The sequence below is a fragment of the Schistocerca gregaria genome, chromosome 2 (genome assembly GCF_023897955.1).
Source record: "Schistocerca gregaria isolate iqSchGreg1 chromosome 2, iqSchGreg1.2, whole genome shotgun sequence".
NCBI lineage: Eukaryota > Metazoa > Arthropoda > Insecta > Orthoptera > Acrididae > Schistocerca > Schistocerca gregaria.
The window spans coordinates 361,416,858-361,431,116 of record NC_064921.1 but is presented as its reverse complement, the minus strand read 5'-3'; the positions used below and the strand labels follow the sequence as shown (position 1 = coordinate 361,431,116).

At 39.0% G+C, this 14,259-nt stretch overlaps 1 protein-coding gene across 2 annotated transcripts in view; it reads left to right on the top strand.

The window, feature by feature from the left end:
• LOC126337073 (EF-hand domain-containing protein 1-like) overlaps positions 1–14,259 on the top strand; it is a 196,108-nt gene that overhangs the window by 91,796 nt on the left and 90,053 nt on the right. For both annotated transcript variants that reach the window (XM_050001417.1, XM_050001418.1), the window contains exon 7: positions 13,976–14,081. In XM_050001417.1, coding sequence (XP_049857374.1) covers positions 13,976–14,081 — 106 coding nt within the window. The remainder of the gene's footprint in view (positions 1–13,975; positions 14,082–14,259) is intronic.

The window sequence follows — 14,259 nt, the reverse complement described above, 5'->3', positions numbered from 1 at the left end:
ATGTGTATGAGTTTTCTACATCTAATGAATGACTAAGTCTCATAGATGAATATATCTAGCATTCTTTTTCACACTGTGTGTCTGTTACTCAGTGGGTGCACTATGTGGTGAGTAGCAATCTATCATTTTCATGCTTTTGTTAAACTTCAAGAAATCCTAGATAAGATTTTTTGGTGGGTAACTTCAATGTAGGGCTGGTAATACAAGAATAGAGAGTAAAATAAGATCACATGGAGAATGTGCAAAACATAGAACTGGTCAAAAACTTATTGAGACAGCAGTTAACTACATATGCAACACATTGTTCCCATATAACAACTCTCACAAATAATCCAGTTTGCAAGATGAGAAGCATCAGTAATGATAACCTATGATGAACAGAAAAGTGGATATTTGACACAAGAGTCTTTAGGGCTTATGAAATTGAATCAGTACTGTCTGGTAGCTACACAGAGATTTCTACCCTGACAGCTGAATGACAATACAAAGGGATGAGAGTTACATAAGTCAGATCAACTGCACTCTAGAGTTGAGCTATCCAAAAACAGATGTGTAAAATGGCTGCATCAGAGAAGATTGTTGGGGCCTGGAAAACTTTTTCTTGCCCCTGATGTGTAGGTTGCATGAGGTAATGGAAAGTATTGAACTAGAATAGGAAAACCTGGCCAAAATTTGAAAGAAGCAGCAAAAAAGAGAATAGGAATGAAGAAACTTTAGAGTGGAAAAAATGATTGACATTCTGGGATGAGGATATCAAGAGAGTTATCAAAGACAAGATAAATGCTTATAAGCAATATTTGTCAACAAAGAAAGCAGAAGACTATTGAATACTAGCCTTTTTCCCATGACTTCACCCAAGCATCTGTTCAACACACAGACTGAACATCTCCACCTCCCCTTCTCTGTATCCACCTCTTCCTACCTCTGTCTGTCCAACTCATTGTCCCACCTCTATCTCTCTATCTCCTCCTCTCCTCTCTCTCTGTCTTCTTCTCCTCCCTCTCTGTTTATCCACTTCCTCCACCCCCTCTTGTCCAGTTCCTCCATGCCCATCCCCTCCCTCTTGCCTTATCTTCCTCCTCCTTTTGTCTGATCATATCCTCCTACCCCTCTCTCTTGCCATCTCCTCTTTCCCCTCTTAAACAAACTTACACTAAGAGCAACACACACACCGCACTCATGCCCGAGGGAGGACTTGAACCTACGGTGGGAGGCCTTATTCTCAGTAACCTGCTTATTTATATTTATAGCTGCCTGTTGATCAGCAGTTCTATTTGCAGAACCATTATTGACCTTACACTGATGGAGTATATCCTTGCTGAGTCTAATTGGGACACTACTTTTCTTTGCATGCACACTACTCCTCTACATTTTCCAACTACATCACACAAAATGCCCATCCTCTCCACTCTATGTCTATTTCCTCCTCCCCCTCACTCTATCCACCCCCTCCTCCATCCATCTCAAGCTGTACCCAGCCATTTTCATTGGCACATGTACCCCCTGTAATACAGTTCAATAAATCAGGCTGATACTTGTCTCACAACATGCTTGTCATGCAGAGAAGGCTGCACATCAGAGGCTTGAAAATCATTAAATTGCACCTGTTGTACAGGCTTCCATCCATAGCAGGTTGATAAAGCAGGCTGACACTACTTCAACACAAAACACTTGTCACACAGGGCAGCCTATATATTGGGGCCTGGAAAACGGTTTCTTGCCCCTGATGTGTAGGTTGCAGGCCAGCCTGTCATGCAGGCCAGCCTGTACATCAGGGGTAGGGAAACCATGTTTTTGCCCATATCTTAGCTCCTATAAAATCTAGGAGGCTATTAACCCGACAGTGCTGATACTCATCAGGCCTGCTGTTTCTGTGACACATTTGGTTGAAACCAATCCAGGGGTTTGTAGGAGATCCTGGACATGCACACATATACTCTGCTTTCTACACTGAAGTGCCAAAGAAACTGGTATAGGTATGCGTATTCAAATACAGAGATATATAAATGGGCAGAATGTGTTGCTGCATTTGGCAGTGCCTGTATAAGACAACAAGTGTCTGGCACAGTTGTTCTATCAGTTTCTGCTGCAACAATGTCAGGTTATCGAGATTTAAGCAAGTCTGAGTATGGGGCTATAGTTGACACATGAGCGATGGGACACAGTGTCTCCAAGGTAGTGATGAAGTAGGGATTTGCCCATACGACCATTTCATGAGCGTAACATGAATATTAGGAATCTGGTAAAACATCAAATCTCCAACACCGCTGCAGTGAGAAAAAGATCCTACAAGAATGGTACCAATGAAGACTGAAGAGAATTGTTCAAAATAACATAAGTGCAACCCTTCCACAACTAGCTGCAGATTTCAATGCTGGGCTGTCAGCAAGTGTCATCAAGACAACCATTCAACAAAACATCATCAACATGGACTTTTCAAACCAAAGGCCCACTAGTGTACACTTTAAGACTGCATGACACAAAGCTTTATGCTTCACCTGGGCCTGTCAACACTGACATTGGACTGTTAATGACTGGAAACATGTTGCCTGGTCAGACGAGTCTCATTTCAAATTGTATCGAGTGGATAGATGTGTACAGTAAGGAGAATACTCATGAATTCCTGGTTCAAATGGCTCTGAGCACCATGGGACTTAACATCTGTGGTCATCAGTCCCCTAGAACTTAGAACTACTTAAACCTAACTAACCTAAAGACACCACACACATCTATGCCCGAGGCAGGATTCGAACCTGTGACTGTAGCAATCGCACGGCTCCGGACTGAGTGCCTAGAATGAATTCATGGATCCTGCATGTCAGCAGAAACTATTCAGGCTAGTGGAGGCTCTATAGTGGTGTGGGGCATGTGCAGTTGGAGTGGTATGGGGCATCTGGTATGTATAGATGTAACTCTGACAGGTGACACGTGCATAAGCATCATGTCTGATCACATGCATCCATTCATGTCCATTGTGTATTCTAACAGACTTGGGCAAATCCAGCAGGACAATGCAACACCCCACATGTCCATAATTGCTACGGAGTGGCTCCAGGAAAACTCTTCTGACTTTAAACACTTCTGCTGGCCACCAAACTCCACAGACATGAACATTATTCAGAGCTGCCTTGCAACGTGCTGTTCAGAAGAGATTTCCACCCTCTCATACTCTTATGGATTTATGGACAGCCCTGCAGGATTCATGGTGTCAGTTCCCTCCAGCACTACTTCAGATGTTAGACAAGTCCAGGCCACATCATGTTGTGGCACTTATGCATGCTCACAGTGGCCCTTCCCAATATTAGGCAGGTGTACCAGTTTCTTTGGCTCTTCAGTGTATATGTAACAGATAAAAGGAAAAGAGAGAGTAATAGATAAAAGAGAAACTAGAAAAAGGCACAGAGAACAATGGGACAATTTCATCAACAAACTGGAAAAAGATGTAACAAGACCAGCATCCAAAATCATGAGGAAATTAAACAGAAAATCAAGATTTGATTATGACATACAAGTGATAAATGAAGAGACCCGGCTAAAATATTTTCATGAGCTATGGACCCAGAATCAACTGTGGACCAACCAGAGGAAAGATGCTGAACAGATAATAACACACTAGATGAAATCCACTATAAAGAGTTAGAATTTTACTGAAATCCAGGAAAAGTAACAGATCCCTTGATAAGAAAGGCAGTAAAAATGACCTCTTTAAATTCACTGATGAGATATTCAAGGAGCTGTTTCTGAACTGTATGAACAGAATCTGGAGAAAATAAAATGGCAGAGAGCAATTGTCATTCTATCCATAAAAAAGGTGATGTCAGGGACTGCAGTAACTACAGAGGAATAAACCAACTCAACACTGGTTATAAAATTTACTCCAGAGCCATTAAACAAAAATTATGAACATTTTATTAACCACTCTTGGAAGAAGAACAGAATGGATTCTGGAAAGACAGATCATGGTAGATGGCTACTTTGCACTGAAGATGCTAAAGAAGAAAGAAAAATTCAATCAAGAAACACACCTAGCATTTACTGGTTCTATAAAAGATTTTGATATAGTTGACAGAAAAAGCCTTTGGAAAATCCTGACAGAAATTAACACCTTATCACACCTCATAAAAGCAGCTCAGAACATAAAGAACCAAAATGTAATTGCAATCAGAACTGGACAAAGGCTGTCAGAATGGAGACAAGTTGACCTAGTAGCTACCAGGTGTACCGGTATGAAATGAGCATTAAGATACAAATGTGTCGATAGGGAACATTTGTTGTGAACGAGCCTTAATTATTTTTTTTTGTTTGGTTGGTATGACATCTGTCAAAGATATTTAGTATACATCAAGTCATATGTTTTCATCGTGTTAACAATGTCAAATTTTCTACCAGAAAGTGATGATTTGCAGAAAGCATTAATTTTTTGTTTTCATTTGAAAAAAAGTGTTGCAGAGTCACTTCAAATGCTTGTTGAAACATATGGTGATCATGCTCTATCAGAAGCACATGCAAAAGATGGTTTCAATGGTTCAGAAATAATGATTTTGATGTAAGAAATGAAGAACGTGGAAGACCACCAAAAAATTTCGAAGAAGCCAAATTGCAAGCAATATTGGATGAAGATGATACTTTGAGTCAGAAACAAATGGCAGCAATGCTAAATGTTGCACAACAAACAATTTCTGACCATTTGAAAGCTATGGGAAAGATCCAAAAGTGTGTAAAATTGGTGCCACATAAATTGAATGAAAGACAGATGGAAAACCAAAAAACGATTTGTCAAATTTTGCTTCAAAGACATGAAAGAAAATCAATTTTGCATCAAATTGTTTCTGGCAATGAAAAATGGATTTATTTTAAGAATCCTAAATGGGAAAAATCATGGGTTAATCCAGGACAACCATCAACATCAACGGCAAAACCAGATTGATTCGGCAAGAAGACAATGCTCCGTGTTTGTTGGGATCAGAAAGGTGTGGTGTATCATGAGCTTCTAAAACCTGGTGAAACTACGAATAATAATCGCTACAGACAACAAATGATCAATCTGAACCATGCATTGATTGGAAAAAGACCAGAATGGGCCAGAAGACATGGCAAAGTAATTTTTTTACACGACAATGCACCTGCACACAAAGCAAAACTGGTTCAGGATACAATCAAGACACTTGGCTGGGAGCTGCTACCCCACCCGTCATATTCACCAGACTTGGCCCCTTCCAACTACCATTTGTTTTCATCAATGGGACACACGTTGGCTGAGGAACACTTCGATTCCTACGAAGAAGTCGAAAATTGGGTGTCTGATTGGTTTGCTTCAAAAGACAAACATTTCTATTGGTGTGGTGTCCACAAATTGCCAGAAAGGTGGTCAAAAAGTATAGAAAGCAATGGTCAGTACTTTGAATAAAATGTTCTAACTTAATATCTGAGTATTTCATTACACTAGTCAAGCCAGAAGCAGCACAGTGTTCTGCCACTAGATGTCTCCAGGCTCAAGTCTTAGCTACTGGGGCACACAGTTGTGAGTTGTATTGGTGCATGTCAGAATATGTTTCAGTGCCACTGTGCATTTGGAAAAAGATCATATGAAGGAGCAACAAATTTTCATCAAATACTGTTTCAAGGTGACAGAGGCACTTGGTAAGAGTGCACTGAGTCAAGCAAGAACATATGAGTGGTTCAAATGTTTCAAGGAAGACTGAGAATCTGTAGAAGATATGAAACAAAAATGGGAACAATGCTGGGATCATTGCATACATGTCTGAAGTGACTACCTCAAATGTGACAGAGGATATTAGGGTGTAAGTATAGTTTTCTGATTTTTACAATGAAATGACCATAGGTGTGTGTGATGTGATTCACAAAGACTGAAGGCAGACAATTCTCAATGTGTATCACAGACTTGAGCTATGTGTCCTCAGAGTCTTTTGTGATGCCATACATGAGTAAAATGTTCTCAGTTTTCCAGCCGCGTCAATTCAAAAAAAATCCTTGATCTTTTGATGGCCATCTTCGCCATCATCATCAGGAGTTCACTGACTTTATTTGAATTGATGTGGCCAGAAAACCAAGAACATTTTATTCAGACTTGATCTGTCATAGAATACTTGCAATGAACTGAACATGAGACTAATTGTAGCAAAGTTTGACCCTCGTCTCCTCAGCATCGACCAAAGAAACCTCAAGATTCAGATGTTCAGTGAGCTGCAACAAAGAGTTTCAGAGTGTACAAAATTCTTAGGCAGAGTCATAACAGGTGATGATACTTGAGACTAAGGTTATGACCGTGAAACAAAGCAGTAATCATCACAATTTCATCTTCTCCAAGGCAAAAAAAAAGCTCAACTAGTTAACAGCAACATGAAGTCAATGCGGATCTTTCATATGTGTGTGTTGAGGGAAAATGTTCAGCCGAAATGGTCAGTGCTGTGGAGAAAGAAAGGCTGATTGCTGCATCATGACAATGCACCAATGCACACCTTCCTCATTGTCAACGTATTTTTGGGCTAAAACATCATGACAGCAGCCCCCACCCTCCCTACTTAACAAACCTAGCCCTGTGTAGCTTCTACCTGTTTCTGAAGATGAAAATAGCATTTTAAGGGCAATGTTTTGACATGACTGATGACACATCAGTGGAATTACAACAGGTCCTGAACACCTTTCACCCATCGGACATCCAGGAGTTCTTCCAAAAATGGGAACAATGAATTTCTCGGATATTTTGGGTAACACTTCACATTATAAATTAAAGTCCCCTACCACATTTTCCTGTCTGTATGTTCAGGATAATTTCAGCAACTACTGCAGAGAATTTCATTCCATTTTCACTAATACACAAGAGAGGTTTGTTCATATAATTTATACATATTTAGTGCAGATTGATTGAATTGTGGTTAATTAAAGTCCCTCTTACATTTTCTGTCTATATGTGAGAACCAATCTCATGAACTAATGTAGGGGTTGTGATATCATTTCCATTAATCAAAAGACTGGTTCACTGGTTTGCTAGGGAGATTTGTGTATAAAACCTGGCCATAGATACAAAATGTTTTCCATGAAAATATGGGGTTGGTTGCAAGAACATAAATAAAATCATCAATGAATGGGGATAAAATCCCCTTGGCAAAGTCAATATAGACAGTCAAATTAACAAAGACACTAATGTTTGTGAGATTACCAAGTACTTTTTGCACAATCCATGGATTATCTACAGTGTATTACATGTATGCAACAGCAAAAATGTGCAGCATGGAAGCTCCCTCAATAAAACCAGTTATGGCCTTCATCAGGGAAGACCACAAGAGAATAGGAATTTTGACAGACAACTCAGCCAGTGAGCAAGTATCAGCATCCAAATACCTAAGGTACAACTTCACTTACATTCAGGAAAACAACATGCAACATAAAATCACAAATGTACAAAAGTCATAGGACTAATAAAAAGCATCTTTGAACCATCTCTTGCTCAGTGGCACACTGGACTAACATTAGGCTATACAGTAGGGCAGCAAAACTTGGACACCTCAGAGAGATGATGAACAGAGACTAATTAGTGCAGAAGTACTGCTCATGAGAGGAACAGCTGGCTATTCACTATGAGACAGGAAAATATCCAATGAAACCCTTAAGACTCTCAAAGTAAAACCAGTTCTCAACAGAGTACAGAACATGTTGGAAAGACCTTGTACTACAGGTGAAGACTGGCCAGATCCAAAAAATCCTCAACTACCAACACAGAGAGGTAGAACAGAGGCAGGAAGACCAGTGATGAGGTGGGCTGAGGCTATAACAGGTCGCTAGGCCTAATACTGGATAGGAAGAAGAAGAAGAAGAAGTAGAAGAAGTAGAAGTAGTGCTTGTCATAGCTGGAAACTCCTTGGTAATTGTAAATATTCTTTTACTCCTGCCAGAATACTAATCTTCCAGGAACTCATACATGATGATGGGAGCTCCAATAACATTAGACTAGAAGGGTCTGAACAGTTTGACACTATATGCAAACAGTGATAAACATTGGCAAAGCTATGCTCACAGCATTCTCAGTCCCGAACTGAGTGCTTGCCAGTCTCGTAGTGTGGTATTGACATGACCATTTTGCATGCTGCTCATGCATCAGTGGAACCCTAAAGCCAATATTGTCATTTAGCAGTCAGTTTTGGGTGACTCTTAATACTTTGAAGTCTGAAATGATGCAGACATTGATTCACCATAATGTATGCAGTGTGGGCTAGTGAACAGCCCATCCACATACAGAACCTTTGTTTGGCCAGTAATTGGCTCTTCAGTCTGGAATCTGTATTGGATAAGATTGATACAGGAAATAGAGAAGATTCAAAGAGGGGAAGCACATTTTGTTACAGGTCCATTTAGTAAGCATAAAAGCTTGGTGAAGGTATTCGGCCATCTCCTATGGCAGACAATACAAGAGAGGCATTCTACATCTCACTCTGGTTTACTGTTAAACTTATGAGAGAATGTTACAGAACATCCTCCAAAGAGCCATTTAAGCCTCAGATATACATATAAAATATTGTCAGACATTCGAACATTGCAATTTGATGTTAATTACTATGTGAATTATGCACCAGTTAATAAGGGAGCTCTGGTCATAAGCCAAATAGGAAGCTCATGGCTACTTCAGACTCAGGTTATTCTTAATATCCAGGTTCTGTAAGTGATAGGAATATGTTTTGTTAACACTGGAGCCTCTATTTAGCTAAATTATTTAATGACTGCCAATGTTCACTAGAATTTGTGTCTGCCTCATATTCTGTTCACACAGTACTCATTATTTCATGAAAATTTACAGTATAATAGGCCAGCAATGTAAAATACTTGCAACATCATTTGTAATTAAAGAGAAATTATGCAGTCCTTTATTACAAATGTAAACATATACTGATTTTCATCCCTAGTAATCATTTTGAACTATGTAGCCATTTTTAAATGAAAGCTATTTAATTTGTAGCTCCAATTTATACTTTTCTTATAAATTAATCAAACGTAATTCATATTATCAATTTCTATATATTATCTTGTTTCACACTAGTAGAGAGAGGTAGAGCCATATTTGTTTCCTACTAAGCAATTCAACAAGATGGTTATCTTACAGAGGGTAACAATTGTACAGCTAGAATATCTGGAGCTGACTCCTTAATCCTCATCAAAATGCTTGTGTATATGTATGTACCAGTACATGCAAAAGTACCCTGTGATACCACTGGAACAACTTCTATTATATATGTAGTAATAAAGGATTTATTTCACTGTTATCACTCCTTCTGAACTTGGCATGAATTCTGTGAATGGTGGCACAAGGGAGGGCTTACTGAACCTGGGATGGGCCAATACAAAACATGAAAAGCATATCTCAAATTATGAGTCAGAGATGTAAAGATCTTGGCAAAAGAAACTAATGTACCCTGCAGTATAATAGACTGCATGATGAGTGCTTTAAAAATATTGTAAACAAAGACTTGTCCTCTAGAAAATATGTTGGTATACATACCTTTCAGCAGGAATTAAAAGAAAAAAGCATTTATATAACATATGAAATTGAATGTCAGTGAGTTCTCCTGCAGATTAGTTCTGCTTTTATATAATCAGTGATTCTCAATATGCTCGGACTACTGGAGGGAATTCATGTTACGCAGGTTTTCATAGCTGATAGTTACAACCTTGGTGATCTCTATTGCAGGTACATTGGGGTGGTTGTGTCAGGTGGAGTTGGTGAAGGGAGAAAGTAGGCAGAGAGTGAGAGGGAAAGTTAGGGAAGGGTAGCTTAAAGGTCAGATCGAGACAGTTGATGTTCAGGATAGGAATGTGGGAGAGAGAGGCAACAGATGTATGGGAAATAACAGAGGGGAGACTAGGGGGTGAATGTTGTCTGTGCAGAGTGAGTAAGGTTGAGGACAGGACAGAAGTGGGAGCAGGACAATGGATTAGTAGAGATGAGGCCAAGAGGGTTATGAGTACTATCCATGTAATTCAAAAAAGCTGGTGCTGGAGAGGAAGGACACAGATGCCACAGGTTGTAAAGCTATTGGAACTAAGCATGTTATTCTTAGCAGCATGCTCTTACCACTGGGTGGTCAACTCTGCTCTTGGCCACAACTTTGTGGTGGCCATTCATTTGCGTGGACATTTGTTTGGTTGTCAAGCCACCTAAAATTCTGTGCAGAAACTGCAGCTAGTTAGCATATGGCATGGGTGCTTTCACAGGTTGGGATAGGATAAGCCTCTGGCAGGACTGTGTTGAATGTGCTGGGTGGTTAAATTGTAAAGGTCCTAGGTACCAAAAAAGCTTATGACCATGAATCAGCAGTGTTTTAGAAAGCATCACTCATGCAAAACTCAGCTTGCCCTTTTCTCACATGATATACTATGAACAATGGATGAAGGACAAGAGGCAGATTCTATACTTCTAGATTTCCAGAAAGCATTTGACTGGTGTCACATTGCAGGCTGTTAATAAAGGTAAAAGCAAGGTAAGTTCTCAGATATGTGAGTGGCTCAAAGACTTCTTAAGTAACAGAACCCAGTATGTTGCCAGCCACAGTGAGCGTTCATCAGAAACAAGGGTGCCATCAGGATTGCACTGGGAAAGTGTGATAGGACTGCTGTTATTTTCTATAATCATAACTGATCTGGTGGACGGGGTGGGTGGCAGTCTGTGATTGTTTGCTGATGATGCTGTGGTGTACAGGAAGGTGATGAAGACGAGTGACTGTCAGATGATACAAGATGACGTAGACAAAATTTCTAATTGTTATGATGAATGGAAGGCTCTAAATTTAGAAAAAGGTAAGTTAATGTGGATGATTGGGAAAAACAAACTCATAATATTTGGATACACCATTAATGGTCCTGCTGGACAAGGTCATGTCATTAAAAATTTGTGTGGTACATTTCAAAGTGATATGAAATGGAACAAGCATGTGAGGATTGTGATAGGGAAGGCAAATAGTTGGTTCGGTTCTATGGGAGAATTTTAGGAATGTGTGGTTCATATGTAAAGGAGACCACATATAGAATGCTAGTGCCAGTTATTCTTGAGTACTGCTTGAGTGTTTGGGACCTGCAGCACATTGGATTGCAGGAAGACATCAGAGCTGCTAGATTTATTACCGGTAGATTCAAACAATGTGCAAGTGTTACAGAGATGGTTTGAGAATTCTGATGGAACCCCCTGGAGGAAGGGTGATGTTCTTTTTGAGGAATACTACTGAGAAAATTTAGAGAACTGACATTTGAAGCTGCTGTTGTATTATCCTACTGCTGCCAACATACACTTTGCATAAGGACCATGAAGATAAGAAATAAGAATGAGAAATTAGGGCTCGCATGAAGGCATATAGATAGTTATTTTTCCTGCAATGTCTCTATGAGTGGAGCAGGAAAGGAAATGACTAGTAATGGTACAGGGTACGCCTACCATGCACTGTATGATGGCTTGCAGAGTATATATGTAGATGGGTCTTTCACAATGATATGACCCATTTCGCAGGGGCTTAGGGATGGACCAGGATGTTACAAAGATTGGGTGGGCAGCATAATATTGCCTTAGGGTGGATTGGCAACATGGGTCATATCCCTGTGGAACATCCAAGTGGAAGACCTGTCTGATTGGTCCATATAGCATATCATACACCAGTCCCATTGCAGACTTATTCAATTCTATTAGAGGCAGGGCCACCTGTGAAAGCAGCATTGTTTAACGACCTACTTTGTTATGCACATTTGGCTGACCTTTAATTCTAATAAATGTTCATGGGGTAAAAAATATTGGCCAGGTCTAGTGGTAGTTTTAAAGAAATAACACTCATCTTGTTTTTTGAGGATCTCCTTCAATCTGTTGCTTGAATTTCTTCACTCTGGAACCCAGATTCTCTTGAAGGTCTGGAAACCTAATAGATTGATGTGTTTCTTGAATAAACTAGATGACAAACTGATTCATTTGTAATTTTCATATTTAATAGTCCTAAATGCCTTGCAGCTATTAATTACAATGTTCACTCAGCGAAATACATTCCATTTTTACACAGCTCGAATTTACAATTTATAGAACAACTGAGCACAACAGAAAAACTTTTCATCCCTCCTTCCTTCCTTTCTGCCAGCAAACACATCACTACTCACACTCAGTTAACATCATTCCAAAGTACATCAGTAAAGATATAGTCATACTAAGATTGAAACATAGAACATTAAACCAAAATTAATTTACAGATAATAATATTCACTCAACAGGACAATATGAAATTCACTCAACTGTGCAATAGAACGATTATGATAATATATATTCATATAAACAAAAATTTATCTTTTTGCAGTATAGTAATTTTATGATTTTTTTCTTTTTCATCACAGGGGTTCAATTTTGCAAGATTTTTATGAAATAGGAATTTTTTGTATTTGTCTTTTTAATTAGGCATTTTTAGTTTGTTGAATAGTTTAGTATTAAGTATCAGATTTTGAATGTATTTTTCCAGTGTGAATTATTTAGATAAATAAATTTTATTGGTGTCAGAGAAAAATTTTATAATTGTGTTAGCTTGATATATATTACTATAAAGTTGAAGTTTAAAACATTTCCAATAAAATAAAAAAGGATAAGTTCATAAATTTGAAAATATACATGGTCCAGATGGCGTATTGAATGCTACAACTGTCATATACCAATTTTCCTACAATTTATACACAGCATTTTATGTGAGGGTGACCACTAACCACCTGTCCACTGAAATGACTTTGGCTAAGATCAGATTTGACCACCCAGTGGTGGACCATGCTGCTGCACACAAAATGCTCCATTTCAATGGGTAATTCATGACCTGTGGCATCTGGATCCTTCTTCCCCAGCACCCGTTTTCTGAACTACATAGTAAGACTAGTCCTTGCAACATATCCTTTGTTCCTGTAATCCTCCTGGCCTCCATCTCCTCTACCCCTTGCCCTACATCTACCTCTACCCCGCGCCGGAACTCCAATCTCACTCATCCTGCAACAACAACCTATTCCCCACACCTTCCCTTCAAGCACTCCCAATGCACCCTTCTATGTTACTTTCATAATGCACTGTACATACTTACTGGTGCTGGTGATCATGTTGTACCCATACCCAATGGAGCTGCTGCCTCTCCCTCCTGCATTCCAGTCCTGTGTATTGCTGTCTCCCTCTGAGGCATCAGCCACCAATCTCCAACCCTCTCTTCCATTTCCTGCCTCCTTTCTTCCTCCTCCCACTCCATGTGGCACAATCCCTCATTCCAGACAACCTGCAGAAATGCACACCTGGAATTTTGTATTCAGGCAGCACAATTTTACAAGTGTGTGTTTTAGTGCATATGTCTGTATATGTGTATTTTAGCTAAAAATGTGTTTGTCTAAAAGCTTGTGACGTTTTTGGTGTTGTTTATGTGTTTGTCAATGACTCTCCACTTCTACTAGCCAGTAAGTTGTTACCTTTATTCCTAAATTATTTACTTACAAACAGTTCCACTTGTTTAAATCTGAAAATTTACTAGCTATATATTTATAGCCTCTGAGTATGTGTCCACCATTACAAGACGAAATGTTAAGTGTATAAATGTGCCTTAGAGCATGGCATAATGCCCATAAAATAGAGTTACCAAGGATGCAAACACATAATAGTCTATTCAGTACCACTGAACTGCAACAACATCTGTTCAGCTTGCAACACAATAGTGCACAAAATATGCAATGATATATAAGAATACCACCCTTAATATCTTATGTAATGTGTAGCAATTGTCACCTGTGAACAGACTTTATTTACACACATCATTTTTCTTCACAAAAAATCTGGTTATTTTGCTAATTTAATGAATTTTATTCAACAAATTTCATTGCCCATGTGTTTATCTTAGTATGGTTAATAATGAACTACAAATTGTGTCCCTGCTCATGTGTGATTTTAAATATGTCATTTATATTCCTTGTTGTTTAACAGCAACATTTCCTTCATCATATCTTGAAACATCAGAGGCAGAAGTCACTGAATATTACACACCAGTGGATTTTGTAATTGGAAATACCATTTCCATTTTTGGGAGAAGGTATGTTTAAAGTGCTTACATACAATTATCTGCATGTTTTGTGACTGCAGAAAATTCCAATAGTTCATCTTTTAAATGTAAACATAAAATCGTATAAAGAAGGAATGTTAGATTTTCCTGAGTTGAGAAAATTAGTGTAATCACGGAACTATAGTGTGGGAAGAAGAGGAATGGCTGT